The sequence below is a fragment of the Nasonia vitripennis genome, assembly GCF_009193385.2.
Source record: "Nasonia vitripennis strain AsymCx chromosome 4 unlocalized genomic scaffold, Nvit_psr_1.1 chr4_random0005, whole genome shotgun sequence".
Taxonomy (NCBI): domain Eukaryota; kingdom Metazoa; phylum Arthropoda; class Insecta; order Hymenoptera; family Pteromalidae; genus Nasonia; species Nasonia vitripennis.
In genome coordinates this window covers 1,227,662-1,246,074 of record NW_022279640.1, presented here as the reverse complement: position 1 = coordinate 1,246,074, position 18,413 = coordinate 1,227,662, and the positions used below count along the sequence as shown (strand labels likewise).

At 34.1% G+C, this 18,413-nt stretch overlaps 2 protein-coding genes across 21 annotated transcripts in view; one reads left to right on the top strand and one right to left on the bottom strand.

Annotated features, from left to right (window-relative positions):
* The window catches only part of LOC103316989, a 357,042-nt gene that overhangs the window by 31,544 nt on the left and 307,085 nt on the right, over positions 1-18,413 (top strand). The window contains exon 1 of one of the 19 annotated variants that reach the window (XM_031928253.1): positions 10,457-10,588. The exons of the other annotated variants lie outside the window; for them this stretch is intronic. The gene's annotated coding sequence lies outside the window, so the exon portion shown is untranslated. Of the gene's footprint in view, positions 1-10,456; positions 10,589-18,413 lie in introns of those variants that run through there. 19 annotated transcript variants of the gene reach the window in all.
* Positions 10,654-14,370, bottom strand: LOC116417096. Of its 2 annotated transcripts, none has more exons than XM_032601936.1 (4): positions 14,003-14,358; positions 13,856-13,921; positions 13,698-13,769; positions 10,654-13,425 (listed from the first exon to the last, which is right to left on the bottom strand). In XM_032601936.1, the coding sequence occupies exon 4, from the start codon at positions 12,199-12,201 to the stop codon at positions 10,669-10,671; it is 1,533 nt and encodes a 510-aa protein (XP_032457827.1). In that variant the 5' UTR covers positions 12,202-13,425; positions 13,698-13,769; positions 13,856-13,921; positions 14,003-14,358; the 3' UTR covers positions 10,654-10,668. The 2 variants fall into 2 exon arrangements, with proteins under 2 accessions (XP_032457827.1, XP_031784161.1); XM_031928301.1 differs by having other exon boundaries at positions 11,884-13,425; positions 14,003-14,370.

Genomic DNA, 18,413 nt, shown 5'->3' with positions numbered 1-18,413 from the left:
AATTTTAAAAGCTTTATCATTTGAGTGCATCATACTTTTTATTCTTCGTGAAAATAATATTGCAGAGTATTGTAGGAAATTAATTATATCAATGTGTGTCAAATTTGCTATAACAGCAGTCCTCATGCGGTTTTCAAAGGCGTTATCCATATTAATCCAACGCACGCGATCAGTGACAGTATTTTGTTTATTTACTTGTACTCTAACACCGCTTTTTCTTCTAGTCATAATTTCAAGTCTTGCTCTCATACATTCTATTTTTACGATTGTACATATAATGCTTTGTCGTTCTTGAACGGTAAGCTTTTTATTACTCAAAACTTTACGAAATGTCTTTAATGTTTAAAGAAATTGATGGTTCCATCGTGTTACAGTGGATAAATCAACTGTACTTGTAGCAGAAAATAATAATCTTTCGACCTCTTCCAAGAGCTTAACTTGCTGTAGGCATTAATTTATAATATCCTCCATTTTCACAGTTGATATCTATTAATAAAATAAACAAAATATTGTTTAATTTATATATTTTAATGCGGATATTTGTGATTGATATTGTAAAGAAAATAAGATAAAAGTAGATAAAAAAGATCTATTCTTAACCAGCAGATACGACTAAACGAGTGTTGGATGGTAAAACAGAGGTCTAATGCCCAATGTGGGAGTAGTGTGCGTGTACCTACTACTTGGCCACTGTCAGATGTGTGAGCAAAGCGCGAGAGAAAAAGCTACTGCGCACGTGTGTGTATGCAGTAGAGAGAGAGAGAGAGAGAGAGAGAGAGAGAGAGAGAGAGAGAGAGAGAGAGAGAGAGAGAGATAGAGAGAGAGAGAGAGAGAGAGAGAGAGAGCTTCTGTGTCACTAGCGTAAGAGAGAACCGATTGGACCAAGTGGTAAAACAGAGGTCTACTGGATACCTGCGGATACGACTGCATGAATGTGACTAACGTAAAAGAAATTCGAATGATCTTTTTGTAAGAGTGGTCGTTGATAATGGTATGTGTACGTGTGTGTGTATGTGTGTGCGTGTGTGTGCGAGCGTGTCTGTGTGTGTATGTGTGATTTTGTGTGCAAGAAAAAGTGGAAGAGGAAGAGGATTATTAATTAAATAATACAAATGTTATTAAAACTTTGTTTTATTTTGGTATCAAAAAATCTGATTTTATACTTATAATTACAATACTAAATAAATTCAACAAAAAATACAACTTATTACAAATCTGATCATATTTTTGAATTCTTACTCATTTTTTCTTTATTTTGGTTTAAGACATGAGGAACATTTGAGGCTAATTATTGAATTTCTCTTAAAAATTTTTCATGATTACCTTCATCTTTTTGAGTTTTTTTACAATTTTTTGGTTTACTTTCAGCTGTTTTCCGTTTCTTTACTTTCTGCTGCTTCTTAGGTTGCTGTGTGATTGATAATTGCAAGAATAATTCTAAATGTTTGTTCATTTTTATAAGTTCACTCAATATATTATTATTTTGCTGCTGTAGTCTTTTTACCGACTCTTCTATCTTTTCAATTAATGTTTCAATAACTGATGAACTAATTATCGACCAGGATTGCGTGAATTTTTCATGACTATGATCACCTTTATTCTCTTCTTGCGTCTCTGTTAAATCAATTAAATCAATTTGTTGTTGTTGTAGTTGTAGTTGTTGCTGCTGCTGTTGTGGTTGTTGTTGTTGTTGCTATGCACCCTGCAGAGCATCTGTGTAGGGTCAAGCTGTATCGGTTGCAGCTCTCGCTCGCTGTAGAGAGTCAGTGTAGAGAATACACAAGCCTGCAGGCGCCTGCGTGGGGACTATGGGGAGCGTATTTAAAAGTACGGGGGAGAGGGTAGCTGAGAAAACGCGAAAAAAAGTAGAGAATCGGCATGCTTTGCTCGAAAATTCGTCTCCAGACGTTCGGTTGCAGCTCTCGCTGTAGAGAGTCAGTGTACCGAAAACATAAGCCTACAGGCGTCTGCGTGGGGACTATGGGAAACGTATTTAAAAGTACGGGGGAGAGGGTAGTGGAAAATCCGAAGATCTAGCTGTTTCGACTGCACTGCGCAGGCTGTAGAGAATCGATACAATACGCTAGAGTGGGGACTGTAGGGAACGCATTTAAAAGTATGAGAGAGAGGGTAGTCGAAAAATCCCAGGATCTAGCTGTATCTGCTGTACCGCGCGCGATATACAAAATCGGTGCGCTTTGAACGAAAATACTGCTTGTAGAGGCCTGAGTGGGGACTATGGGAGATGCATATAAACGTATGAGAGAGGGGGTAGCTGATGTCGTTCAAAGAAACATGAAAAGAGACGTTGCATCTCGCAAGCGTGAATGAATCGAGCTTGAGAAGCTTTTTTTAGTAGAAGGGGTACACATTTCTAGTATATTTAAGCAGTCCTCTGCTCCATGTTTGTATACATTTCCGAGTGTACTCAAGCAGTATACTGTTCTCTACAATAGTTGAGTAAGCTGTAGAATTTGTAAGTATATTTTAAATATTTTATTTATAAATTTATTCTGAAAGATTAGGATTTTTATATAACATCTTACATTGAAAGTATTATCCAATTTATAAATCACAATTTAATTACTATTAGATTTATATAAGTTTATTATGTACTCTAACGGTTCTCTAATGCTATTTCTAACGAATATTTGAAAAAAATATATATATATAGGCGATCACTTTTAGCTTAAGACTATGTCAATTTATAAATCACAATTTAATTACTATTAGATTCATATAACTTTTAGCTTAAGACTATGACAAGGAGTGTGGTAGCGCCCCGATAGCAAGTATAAGTTGTATACATTGTACCGTTGGGAGCGCCCAGATGGCAAGTATAAGTTTTATATACTGTGCTGTCGGGAGCGCACTGCGATCTCATATATACATTTATTTTGTATTATTATTATTATTTGCTAAATTCTATAATTTATACTAACTTTAAGGATTTTTGATATGATAGATATAATTACAAAAAATGGATTTACCTAGAAACATTAACAACAATGGATTGATGGATGTGTGTTTATAGTCAAGAAAAAATGGTACAGATTTATACTGCGTTTAGCTTTAGCTGTTTAGTTGCGTACTTATATTTGCATTGAAATGGTCACATCAACGTATAGGTTAAGTAACTATATATATATAGGCGCGGTATTTCACATTTCTTCTTAAGGGTTAACATGTTTAGATGCCAATATCACTATTGTATTTCTTCAAGAATTTTCATGTATTTATTTTAAAAATTTTTTATACGTATATTTTAGTTATAAGAATATATACTCATGTAATAAATAAAAATTTTGAAATGTGTTTTAGTTATAAGAGCTTTTATATATGTTTTAGCTATAATACAATATGTATACTCATATAAAAAATAAGGATTTTTATAAATAAAGCATAAAATATATCATGAATACTGGATTTATATTTGTACTATCACCAAATCCTAAATTCCTATTCCTTCATCAGTAGCATCAAAAACTGATGAAGTCTTTGTATATGCCCTGCCTAAATATTATTAGAAGTTTCATAAGCCCTCAGGATGGCTAGATGCTCATTGCTCAGAGACTCAGCCAGCGTCTAGATGTCAGCTCCTGAACAAATCAGCCATATTGAAATTTCAACCAATCATGTTTGATAAAACAGGTTGGGTCGGTAACGGAGGCGTCATCGTCGGCAACACTAGTTTATCTCAACCTTTAATCCTACAAATCCTATTCCAAATTATCCATCGCATCCCAGGTCGATAAAGTAAATTATCGATGATCACTCTGAGCTATGGAGGGGGGGTCGGTAACGTCGACAACACTGGTTTATGGGGGCGCCACCGCTGGCAGCACGGTCGACAGGCAATGCTCTGTCGGTAAAACAGGGATCTACTAACATGAGTTACCATGCGTCGGTATTTTGTGGCCCAGAACCCGCTTGGCCCAGTAGCCGCGCAGCCCCTACTACTATTAATGAACAAACAACATGTATTGTTTATCCTAATTCAAAATATGGTGAACATATTAAAAAAATAAAAATTATACATAACTAAAATATAAATTCTATATTGATTGGCTGAGTAATCGCCATTAATTATACATAACTGAAATATAAATTATAAATTGATTGGCTGACTAATCGCCACTAATAATACATTATCATAAAACATTATTTTTATATTGATTGGCTGAATTATCTCCACTAATCGTACACTCTAAACCTTAAGTTGAAAATTTAGTAATGAAAAGATTAAAACCTACATTTTAAACTTTATAAATATTAATAATTGATTGATGTCCTCAGAATGATAGCATTACAATTAAGTGTAAATCTGTAGAATTGATTTGCATAAAGATTAAAATTCATCAATTAATTCTCTGTAAGGATACTATTTACTTTTAAATACTTATAAAGTTTAAAATGTAGGTTTTAATCTTTTCCCTTCCTGATTTTCAACTTTAGGTTTAGAGTGTACATTACTAAAATTTGAATTATTTTTTATTGTCTAAGTAATCGCCATTATAATCGTACATTGCCAAAATTTAAATAATATATTGATTGACCAAGGTATTTTTACTAATAGTACTTTACTAAAATACAATTTATGTATTCATTAGCTGTGTTATATCCACTTATAGTAAATTACTAAAATTTAAGTTATTTATTAATTGACTGAGTAATCGCCATTAATTATAAATAGTTTTTTTTTATTTTTCCATTACCGGCGCAGCCTTTCGGCCTAGCTGCCTGGGGCCTTCCACTACCTCTGTGTGGAAGTCAGTGCCCCATCCTATTTCTTTCCTACGTCACTATCTCCCATGCCTATATTTTTCCATCCTGAGAGATTTCTCCGATGAGGACCATATTTTCAGACACACACCATGCTGCTTAAGCCAGCACTCTCTGCCCCCTAGAGGGCATCGGGTCCGTCTCTCAGTGTAGCTTTCCTCAGAGAAGGTCCCGTATTAGACCAGCTCCACACCGGTAAGGCCGGCGCTCCCTGCCTAATGCATCGAGTTGACTACCTTAATTCCTACCTTACCTTCGGTCCCTACAACTGTTTCGCATTCGCCCAGGCTTACGCCTGTGAGACAGGGAAAACCTCGGAATCACACTGAAGGAGAATTCCGGGGAAAAAACCTGCCTCGAAACAGCCGGAGTCTTGGGTACTTTTGTCGTTCCGAGTGACTTTACCGGGAATCGAACCCACGACCCCTTAAGCGAACGTGTTTCGGACGGCTAAGGAGTGCGCCTTAACCAACCGAGCCACTGACGCTCCAAATTGTTAAAATATTATTGTTCTATTGATCGGCTAAATTATCTCCACTAATAGTACATTACTTAAATTTAAATTACATATTGAATAACTAAGTTATCACTTGAAACTAAAAATCATATGTCATATTGATAATTGTAAATAAAATGTGAATTCAACATAATTATATTGAAATTAGGAATGTAAAATATTAATATGCAAAAAACTACATTCAAAATCCAAATGTTAGATATACTTAATAATAAATTGTATAAATGTTAGATAAGTAATCGTTAGGTTTATTTTGTAGCGATATATTAACACTATCATAATTTATATATATTAAATCTGATGACACATTTCTAAATAATTTGTAATGCGGGCATTATTAAAAATGTTACAATTAATAATTAACGACAGTCTCCACCCCGCGAAACGCAGATAAAAATTTATAAAAACTAATATTGATATAAATAATCATTTATAATAGCATCATTTCCAGGCTACTTCACAAAAACAGGCATGGCACACGAACATATCTGAACAAATGATTTTTTTGCAGCATCCTATTCATACGGACGAAATCTGCAGATAACGTCTTGTGATATGCGTGAATACATAGAGCAGTCGTCATTTCTCATCTACAAATAGATATCTTTAAAAAACCAGATCATATCTGCACAGATGATTATTCGTAGCATCCCTTTCATCTGGATCGAATCTTAAGATCACTACTAATGATATATGTAAAACATACATATGTATCTATGTGGTGCTTATGATTTAGAAAATAATTCAGATTATAAATACGACTAAACGTATTTGCCATTTTTTTCTAAAAAGATTATCATTTACAGCATCTGACACATCTGGACCAATCTTACTGTATTTTTGATATATACTAGGAATGAAGGCGCGCTTCGCGCGCTCCTTATTCTATCTATGCCTAATAACCCTGGTAGAAAAAACAACATAAGTTTTGGGTACACTAATTTCTGCTAATATTTTTACCATATTACCTACCATATGTTACCATATTCTGTAATACTTTTAATATAAATATATTAACAACGCCCAAAGTCGTTGTCGTTAAGGTCTGAGAAGTGAATTTGAAGAAAAGTTCAGTAAAAGAGTCAGTGAGTATAAGCCTATTATTACAACCCTATTCATTTGCATTGTAAAAAAGCTAGGCAATTGAAATTTTACACAGATACTTGATATGCTACCTATAAAAACATGTAATCCAGATGATTTTAATTTAACTGTTTTCATTCATATTTTCACATTGAGGCACATGTGAATTTTTTAATTTGGCGGGTCACATTTTGCTTATAGGCAATTACGCAGTAAATACTATCTCTAGCACATTGTATTTTTGGTTTTCAGTGTATTTTTACATGAAGAAAGTGATAAATATTTTGCCTTTCTTGTCAAGACATTAATAAGAATTTTAACTCTTAACAGTCGTGAGAGATTTTGAGATCGATGCCTATTTCTCTATTTTTGCATTTGCTCTCATTCGAAAACTAACGGGTCTAGAGAGCGCATATTTTACATATAGATTTATTTTGTGTCAATGAAACGATATACAAAGTTCAATTAACCTTAACTGAAATACTTTTTATTTCGATTCCGACACTGATGTGAATAACTTATACGACTAAATAATTATCATGGGTGTTGAAGTCGAAATCAAAAGTATTTCAGTTAAGGTCAATTCAACTTTAAATATTTTCACAACCAAAACAGAAATATATATGCAAAAAATGAGCTCTCTAGAAATTAGTTTTTAAATGAGAGCAAATGCAATGCAATGGAAAAATCTCAAAATCTCTCACAACTATTAAAAGTAAATATTCTCATTAATGCCTTAACAAAAAAGCCAAAATATTTATCATTTTCTCCAGGTAAAAATACACTGGAAACCGGAAATACAATGTGCTAGAGATAGTAGTTACTGCGTGACTGTCTATAAGCAAAATGTGAGCCGCTAAATTAAAAAATTCACATTGCCGTTGGTGTGAAAATATGAATGAAAACAGTTCAATTATCTAGATTACATATTTTAAAATTTAAAGGGCATTGTAGTGATAAACTCAAATTCACTGACTCGGATACTGAACTTTTCTTTAAATTCACTTCTTAAACCTCACCGTGGGCGACTTTGGGCACGGAGACACAATATATCTTTATACTTTTTATTCTTTTAATTGCACTTCTCACTTATATTTAAAAAAAAACTAAATAACATACACACACACACACATTATTACCTACTTCAAATAGGGTTAGGGTGACACTTTTCAATGCACATGTTTCAATACTACACTTTTGGTAATGATTAATTTATCAAGATTTCTTGTTGGTAATATTGCATATATTTTTTTCTGAATCCGCTATTCAGATTTCATACTATTTAACCTCATTTCATTTTATTTTAAACACCTGAAAAATTTCTACCAGGGTTATGACTGTTATGAGGGTTATGAATTTAAAGCGTGCGGGTTCTCATCTGTTACCTAGGCAACCGACCATAGCAACCAATCAGAATCACGTATTAAAGGCTTCACAACCAAGTCCATCATTTTTTTAAGAGAGGATATATATATATATGGGACGTTTCACGTCAACCGGACCATCAGTGCACCCAAAATTTGGGTTAACCTAACAAGACTTTTGAGGTCTCAAAATGATCGTCTGGTCAAGGGCTTTTGAAAAAGTTCTGGCCTTTTCAAAAATCCAATGTGGCGCATAAAATATGGAGCCTGAAACCTACGTTTTCATAGCACATTCAACAAAAACAATAGTAAAAATGTTCTAATTTGTGAAATATTCCACCAAAAAGCATGTACAACTCATGATAGGACATATTATTGACAATGCTGACGGAATTCCAAAATCAAAATGGTGGACATTATACCTCCACCAAACCCATTTTACCGCAACAAATGATTTTTCATCAGTTTAAATATCGATATGGGGGTTTTCGGGGTCATTGAATCTTAGCTTGACCTCGAAATTTCATAATTTAAAATGGTGGATCCAAAATGGCGGACATTATACCACCAAACCAATTTTGCCGCAACAAATGATTTTAGATCAATTTAAAGTATTGATATGGGGGTTTGTGAGGTAAATGGTTATAAATGTATTAACGGAATCAGTATTTGTGCACATGAATCTTATATTTTTCCAGTCTATTAGATTTAGAATTATCTGTCTGCGGTTTTTGCACTTACATTTTTCTATTGTTCTGTGTATATGTATATGCCTGCGTGGATGAAAAAAATATATAATTTAGCCAAATGAATCAATCTTTAATGACATTTTGTGCACTCTTATCAATTCTGGCTCCTCGTTCGTGGAGTTTTTACTGGTGATAAATGGCTTTCGCCGATATCATAAATTACTCTGTTCCTAGGTTCATTGGCATTTGAGTAATGCATGACTTTCCACGTTTGATTATTTTCTGAGATAAATCCATGCCCCATTTGTATGTTTGTGACAGGTGGACAGTTTTTAAATCTCTTTGTTAGGAATTGACGAGTTTGTTCGTGATTTTTTTTGGTGTATAAGAAAAATTTTATATTAAATGATCGCCCATTAGCCCATGAATAAAGAGCTTTAACATTTAGAATTGCTTTATTTTTTGCAGCTTGTAAGCTCGCTCTTGTAGCTTCTCTCTTTACTATCGCCCCAACTCCATCGCAACTACCTTTTCCGTGTGCTGTTGCAAAACAGTGCCATTCAGCATCAACGCCAAAATCTCTCTTATGACTCATTAAACTACTCATTTGATAACGATTTTTAAAATGCTGTTTAGCACCATCAGTAGCATATATTACCTTTTTACTGTGGGACAAACCTTGCGAATTTCAGGTATAAGCTTTTGCTGCATTATGTATACTGCAGTGGCATCATGAGTAGTACAATCGGACATAGATACTGTACTGAAATGCTTTAGCTTGCCTTCAGATTTATAATAAACAACAGCAGGAAAAATCGTACTTTGATCATTATTAAAATGAAATGCCTGTGCAGCATCTTGGGCTGTAAATAGCATAGTTCTCAGCAAAATCAAATCAGAGCAAGAACCTCTTCATCTGAAAGATTATTTTTCTTCCCAGAAATAAACTTTGATTGTTCCTTAGCGATGATGTGATGAGGTATCAACTTTTCTAGGCTAGAACATGAAGTTTCAATAAATTCTTGCGATGTTATAGTCTAAGAGCTGGCTACATAAAAATACAAGGTATAAGGTACATGCAATATTTATAGTTAGAGAGGTTCTATTAGCTCTCCCGAACATTGAGTGGCCAGTCTGGCAGCGCGCTCAGGAAGATTAAAGCGGGGGCGGGCGGTCAAACATGATAAATTTAATAAGAAAAAAAATGATAGACCTCACGGATAATAATTATACAAATATGAAGTATTTGTTATTACAAAACGCGGAAAATTATTGGCAGACGATTTCGTGGAAGAGAAATGGCCGGCAGACTGCAACAAAGTGGCGTTAATATATGTGACAAAAAAACGATAAACCGTTAATGATTTACAAAATAATTCGCCGTGTCTATTGTACAGGGCCGACACGTCAATTACACGCTGTTTACTTAAAATACCGGTTTGAATCCAAACTTTGCTATTTTTTTTAGGTGATTCATATTAGCTAGCATTATAATAAGTATGTCCGTGTCGGAACATTTTATTATAATGTTAGCTTCTTCCGGAATATTACACGCGTGATAAACTATTTTAGTATCAGCTTCTTCATGACCTTGTAGCGTATACATATCATTTATCGAAAATAAAACAGTTTCATTATAAACTTTATATTCATAACACTGATCAAAGTTCAGTAAAACTGTTTTATTTTCAAAAAATGGTATCATTTCTGAACTCTGCCAATGTACAATTAAAAAATGCACAAGAGCTTCCTTAAAATTGCTATTTCTAAGCTCTTTGACAAAATCTACGGGTCTCGTTTGATCAGGCCCAGAAATTACGTACGCACGCTCATCACCGTTACCGCCTCGAAGCGATCTTTCATAATCTTTAATTGAGGGAGTGAAATATCTATCAAAAATAATGTGTATTTCTCGAGCTTTATTATTATTTGTTACCATCTGCAATATTTTTTTAGATATATTTCCGAACGTTTTTGGTATGTCTTTCATGCTGTGTACTCAATAAAAACCGTCGATCAAACAATCGTCCGTGTGTGTCGGAGCTACGCTTTTCACGTCATTGTATAACAGCTTCATTAAAACTGATTTATCGGTTTTGAATATTGATCCATCTAAATGGCACAGAGACATCGGAACGGGCGTTAATGGAAATGTAAGAATTTTTTCTATATTAGTATTTTCATTCATTGAAATAGCTAACATGCGGCCAAATAAATCGCGTTGCAATCTCACCTATTGAACTTTATTATTTATTTGTATTTTTTTCTTTGCTGTTGAATTTGCAAAATTGAGTATTTTGTTTTGTTTTATTGTAGCTTCAAATCTATCTCCCGATTCTACGCATTCAGAAATAAATTTCTCTCTCAATGCATTGCCATTTTGTTCCGCTTTCAATAAGAAGTTGGTAACTTCTTCAGAAGCTGCTCGTCCAGTAGCAATGTTATACAAAAAATTACTTTCTATACTTTCAGAATTAAATGTATTAAAATTTTGTTTTAATAACTTAATGAAGTTTTGTAACTGAACAGAATCTTTCTTAATCTGGTGTTTTTCCACATCGCCGGTTATATCTTGCGCTTTTTTTAAACCAATTTCTTCGTAGGTATACGATATTAGTGTTGATCGAATGCTGTGGCTTTTTGACCATCTTTGACGAGCATTAATCGAATTCGTAAAATGCGTTACACCGGTTAATCGTCTTGCAGCATCCGCGTTAACTGTTTGCTCAAGTGTCAAATCTACAGGACTTCTAGAAAACTTTTTATTCGTTCTTTTGACACCGAAATACCCATTCTTAAATTGAATTCCTAAATCTGGATGTGTTTCCTCAACTTTTAATAAATTGTCGTGGTATTTTAATAACCACCGAGAATAGTTGCCTTGATTGAACATAAAAAACAAATTAGCCATTTTTGGAATGACTTCTTTGAACAGTGCAAAATCACCAATGCGGATGCTGCGCGTAAACATTAAGTAATAATCTACAAAATTAATGTAATTAACATAGTACTGCGGCGTTTTTCCGAAGTCTCCATTTAATGCTTTTTTTTTATAATCTAAAAAATCTTCTAACAATTTTTCGAGAGTTGCATTTGTAATTTTAGAGGTTACACTTACTTCTATACTGATATTTTGCTTCGTTACAAAATCTTCAAATAATAAAACCTGCAAACCTAGCGACACTAAGGGATGTAAACGTTTACATCGGTTAAAATGTTTTCCACTGATGAAGCCATTAACCGAACCGGAAGCTAATAATCCGCTTTCTACCATAATATAAGTGAGCCCGCACTCATTTATAAATTTTCCAACAGCCTTAAAATACGCCATCATTATATGAAATGCGCCAAGATGAATAAATAAATTACTTAATTGCGGATGCTCAGCTGATTGAATTTGATAAGCAACTTTAGCTATCGCTAAATCGTAAGTGACTTCAATATATTGTTGTTGCAACTCTTCGGCAATACGTTGACTTTGACGCATCGTTTCATATACAACGGAAATATTTGTCGGCGAGGCATTGATTGGTGTAAGGTATGATACTTTTTGTTTCATTGATTCATCTACAACGATCTTACTATTAAACCCAACCCACATTGGCGTGTTTGCAATTTTTAAATGATGAGATAAAACCCACATTACATCTAGCTTTTCGTAAAACTTGTAATTACTGTTATTAATTGTACGCAGTTCGCTATCAATGGGCAGCAATTTGTCAGTCATTTTTGTTTTTTTTTTGCGTAAGTTTGAATATCCGGACATATAGCGTCAAACGTCCGTCTCCTTTTAGCGAGAGGCTCATTTACAGCACGTTCTATTTCGCACGTTTGCACATTACTAATATTTGCATCAATATTTTGGTAAATGATACCTACAGTATCATGCAAGGTATCAGAGCCGTTACAAGTTTCAACGAATCTATCGTAATTGTCCTGTACAATAATTAGGCGCTAAGTGAATATCTTCGGGACAAATGCTCGATTTAATACAAGAAGCAAACGTAGCTTCCGTTTCTAATTCCTCGATAATGTTATAACTACAGGAGTGTCCGTATTTATTAATTATATCTATGACTTTCCTACTGCTTGTTATGCTTTTTAATGTCATTCCAAGCGTTATGTGCTTAGAAGTTTTAATTTTTCCGTGGCTTACTGCATAAATAATATCTTGCGCGATAGACTTAACTTTGCGGGCACAGTTGCAACTTTTTGAAGTTCTTGGATCATTCCCGCAAATCACGGACCGTAAAAACTGCGAAAGATCAGCGGGGATTTCGCATTCCCCCTTCATTAAATCTTGTGCTGTTATATTTCCTGACAAAGGCTGAGCTTTAATCGACAACAGTTTTTTTTTTTAATATAAATGCCGCACGCTCTAATACTTCCAGCTCCTCACAGTCGCTGAAAGTTGAACTTGTAATCACAGAGCCGTCTCTTGCTGCAATAATTTTGTGATTGTAAAACGTTATCACTTGCAACTCATCGCCAATTTTTTTTTTAATTTCTCTAACAAATAAGTGCTCGTTAAGCTTGATTCGTAAGATTCGTAATTATCTACACCTAACTTATACAAAGCATTTTTGGCATACTCAACAAGATATTTCAATGAATAGCACTCCTTGTTTGCTATCGTATTATTTGATATTAAATCATAAATTTCATTGTCGATTATGACATGAATATCTCGTATAGCATGCCACTCTGATTTTTGAATAGGTTTAGATACAATTTGCTTAAAATAATTTAATTTACACATATTGTGATAAGAAATGACATTTTTCGACCGGGCATTTTCAATTTTAGTTAATATCTGTTTATCGTTTAGAGCAATGGCATGTGTAACGATTTTTTCGATTAATATTGGCAATTTACAATCACATTTGACAATTGGAACTACTTTGTAGTTGTGAATTTTACGCGATTTATCACAAAAAAAAACAAACTACATTGTCGCTATCTACTCCTTCTTCCAAGTTTTGAACATTTTCTGGAAAATGAAATACAATTTATTATTACATGACTTTACTGTTCAAATATACGCTTTGATTTCAAAAATTTATATATTTCGAAAACGAAACTAAGAAATATACTACAGGTTTTCCGGAAACCTTCCACGTGAGGGGGCGGAGAAGCAAGCGACGCTTTCCTTGAGTCAAGGGAGGGGGAAACAGATGCCAAGCCGGGCTCATAGCGTTACTTTTCGTGGCTCTCTCGGCGTCTACTTCTACACTAACTGAAATATAAATAAATTGCAATTACCGTTACTTGTGCTGGAATGACAAGGCAGTGTACTTTGACTCTCAGATGACGAAGCAGTCGATTCACTATTAGCTACATAAAATAAATAAACAATTATACTCTCGGGGTGTATTTCTATAATAAGTTAAATGTAATAAAGTGTGATTATTTATATGTACCTGACGAACTCGTGCTTGGTTGACAATACAGTGTAGCTTGACTTGCAGAAGATGATTCGTCATTAGCTACATAAAATAAACAAAAAATTATTTATATTATTTATCAAAAATCTATTGAAAAATTGATATAAGAATATATATACTTACGGAGATCAGGCTCTGGTAAATTCAATGCATTATATTTGTCAACATAATTCCTTTTAACAGCAGTGAAATTACTGTAACAATTCGTATGGTACCCGTCGATTTTATTCGGTGATCCCGGTAAATGAACTTCATTATACTTTAGCTTACAAGTCACACGAATTTTCAAAATATGTCTGCATTTTTCCAAAACGTCATGATTGAAAAACGTGATTTTATTTTCACTATCACTGTTGCAAAACACACACTTTGGTTCTAAACTCATTTTGCGAGTTCAGTAGAATTTCAAGAAAAATAACATTCGGCCCGATACGCAAGCTGATGCTACTGAAGAAAAATAAAATTCCGCACAATACGAGAGACGTCTGTTCACTGTTGAGTTTTGGAGTACACTGAACCCTCGTCTAATGAACGACCTTCGCCAACCCCCCCTACCATACGGCTGTTTCTCGGCCGCTGGGATCCCTTTTCAAACGGCTGTTATACCTGCGTTGAATTTGCGAATATAATTTTCGAATCTCTCAATCTTTTAAAAACTCTATATATTATTTTAAAATTAATCGAAAAATGTTCATACATTTTTCAACTGCAGTCAAAAATACTATGACATTAATTAGTAACCATTTAAATTCAATATCATTATATTGTTTATATTAATAAATAAACAATTTTATTTTTCGCAATAAAAGAATTAACAAAATAAATCCATTACTGAAAAAAGAAAGACTTAATATATTCATATAAATAACTAAATAAAATCGTCGTACCGCATTGTACGGAACCAACTCGTTAAGTGCGATCGAGATCGCGCTCTTCATCACTGTCTGCCTCAATGTTATCTTCCATTTTTTCGTCTGCCATTCAGCATATAGTTTAGTTAATAACTCAGTAATCATTTCCAATAATTTTTAGTCATGAGGTTTATCGTTTTTTTGTCACATATATTAACGCCACTTTGTTGCAGTCTGCCGGCCATTTCTCTTCCACGAAATCGTCTGCCAATAATTTTCCGCGTTTTGTAATAACAAATACTTCATATTTGTATAATTATTATCCGTGAGGTCTATCATTTTTTTTCTTATTAAATTTATCATGTTTGACCGCCCGCCCCCGCTTTAATCTTCCTGAGCGCGCTGCCAGACTGGCCACTCAATGTTCGGGAGAGCTAATAGAACCTCTCTAACTATAAATATTGCATGTACCTTATACCTTGTATTTTTATGTAGCCAGCTCTTAGACTATAACATCGCAAGAATTTATTGAAACTTCATGTTCTAGCCTAGAAAAGTTGATACCTCATCACATCATCGCTAAGGAACAATCAAAGTTTATTTCTGGGAAGAAAAATAATCTTTCAGATGAAGAGGTTCTTGCTCTGATTTGATTTTGCTGAGAACTATGCTATTTACAGCCCAAGATGCTGCACAGGCATTTCATTTTAATAATGATCAAAGTACGATTTTTCCTGCTGTTGTTTATTATAAATCTGAAGGCAAGCTAAAGCATTTCAGTACAGTATCTATGTCCGATTGTACTACTCATGATGCCACTGCAGTATACATAATGCAGCAAAAGCTTATACCTGAAATTCGCAAGGTTTGTCCCACAGTAAAAAGGTAATATATGCTACTGATGGTGCTAAACAGCATTTTAAAAATCGTTATCAAATGAGTAGTTTAATGAGTCATAAGAGAGATTTTGGCGTTGATGCTGAATGGCACTGTTTTGCAACAGCACACGGAAAAGGTAGTTGCGATGGAGTTGGGGCGATAGTAAAGAGAGAAGCTACAAGAGCGAGCTTACAAGCTGCAAAAAATAAAGCAATTCTAAATGTTAAAGCTCTTTATTCATGGGCTAATGGGCGATCATTTAATATAAAATTTTTCTTATACACCAAAAAAAATCACGAACAAACTCGTCAATTCCTAACAAAGAGATTTAAAAACTGTCCACCTGTCACAAACATACAAATGGGGCATGGATTTATCTCAGAAAATAATGAAACGTTGAAAGTCATGCATTACTCAAATGCCCATGAACCTAGGAACAGAGTAATTTATGATATCGGCGAAAGCCATTTATCACCAGTAAAAACTCCACGAACGAGGAGCCAGAATTGATAAGAGTGCACAAAATGTCATTAAAGATTGATTCATTTGGCTAAATTATATATTTTTTTCATCCACGCAGGCATATACATATACACAGAACAATAGAAAAATGTAAGTGCAAAAACCGCAGACAGATAATTCTAAATCTAATAGACTGGAAAAATATAAGATTCATGTGCACAAATACTGATTCCGTTAATACATTTATAACCAATTACCTCACAAACCCCCATATCAATACTTTAAATTGATCTAAAATCATTTGTTGCGGCAAAATTGGTTTGGTGGTGGTATAATGTCCGCCATTTTGGATCCACCATTTTAAATTATGAAATTTCGAGGTCAAGCTAAGATTCAATGACCCCGAAAACCCCCATATCGATATTTAAACTGATGAAAAATCATTTGTTGCGGTAAAATGGGTTTGGTGGAGGTATAATGTCCACCATTTTGATTTTGGAATTCCGTCAGCATTGTCAATAATATGTCCTATCATAAGTTGTACATGCTTTTTGGTGGAATATTTCACAAATTAGAACATTTTTACTATTGTTTTTGTTGAATGTGCTATGAAAACGTGGGTTTCAGGCTCCATATTTTATGCGCCACATTGGATTTTTGAAAAGGCCAGAACTTTTTCAAAAGCCCTTGACCAGACGATCATTTTGAGACCTCAAACGTTTTGTTAAGTTAACCAAAATTTTGGGTGCACTGATGGTCCGGTTGACGTGAAACGTCCCATATATATATATATATATATATATATATACACTTTATTTGTAATCAACTACCAAAAAAATCACAAATATAAATATTTATCATTATTTTATACCTATATGTAATTTCTGTGAAATGTTTTATGACCCGGTCACTTTTTGTAAACTATTCTTTATCGAAAAAGTGTACTGAATTCTTTTTTTTTTTTTCAGTAGGATTATGTATTTATGTTTGTACCACATATCTATCGTAAAATAATTAACATCCCAGAATGATTCACTAGTTCCGGTGAATTTTTACATAATTGCTCATTTTATTGTTTTAATATAGTGTAAATTTCCTTCCTGTGTAAACAAATTTAGAGGTTATGGGGTACTGATAGTTTTGTTATTCCTGTCTGTGTGTAAGGGTTTTGAGCTCTCTTTTCCTTTTAATATATGTAACTCTCGTTAAAAAAAGGATCAAAACGAATTAAAGTTAATTGTAACAGATTACAACGTTTTGCTTCTTTCAATCCGTATCAAACCATATAACACTAAATCAAAATACACAGTATACGATATGTTTTAATATGTATTCATAGAGCATTATTTCCATATAGTACACAATCCGTTTCAATATTAATTACATGAACACGGATTGATAGGGATCGAAATTTTTATTTCTTTAAACGTTTTCTTTAAACGACTTGCATATCATAGATGCTGCGAGCCATGATCATGGATTTGTACTGCAGCGGCAAGTCCGCCTGTAAAAGTGCACCAACCAGGTCCGGTGAAAGCTCTATTCCTATGGCTCTAAGCCATAGGAATAGAGATTCGGGATACGTAGTCCTCCATTGACCTGCAGTTCTCAAGCTTGGTGGTAAATACTTCCACGAGCAAGTTCACTTTACGGGTCAAACACTTATCATCAAATGTTCTTGCTAGAACTTCCCATGATACCTTGCCTGTTTTTTCAGTTACAATATAGGCGTACACATCTGGCTTGATGGCTAGGATGATGCGTCTGCGAGCTTTTCGAATTTGACTTTGCTCCAAACTACGCTAGTCACGCACTAATCCACAGAAGCAAACTTTCGGCAACGGGAACCTGCACAGATTTCCGTTGGTTTGTTGCTGGGCCCATATAAAATATCGGGATAGACGGAGTAGAGCAGGTTGTTAAATAACTGTAGGTAGCGTATCTTTAATTAAGTCGTGTCGTTATTTAAGTACACTAGACTGTGGCGAGAGAGAGAGAGAGAGAGAGAGAGAGAGAGATTAGATTAGATTAGATTAATTGCTCTTTATTTTTGTACATTTTGTTGTACATATAACAAATATAGTGTATTATGATAAAGGAATAAATAAAATTTGTGTAAGGGTATATAGTATAAGGTGTGTGTGATGTTGAGAGATGACATGAGATGAAAGAGAATGTATGTATGTTTGTGCGATGTTTATGTGTTTTCCAAATTAAAGAAATAATTTTTAGCTGCTTGTTTGAAGTGTGATATGGATAGTGTGTCGCGAAGTTGAGATGGAAGGCTGTTCCAGAGGTAGGAGGCGCTGATGAAAAATGAATTCCTCAGCGTCTCCGTCTTG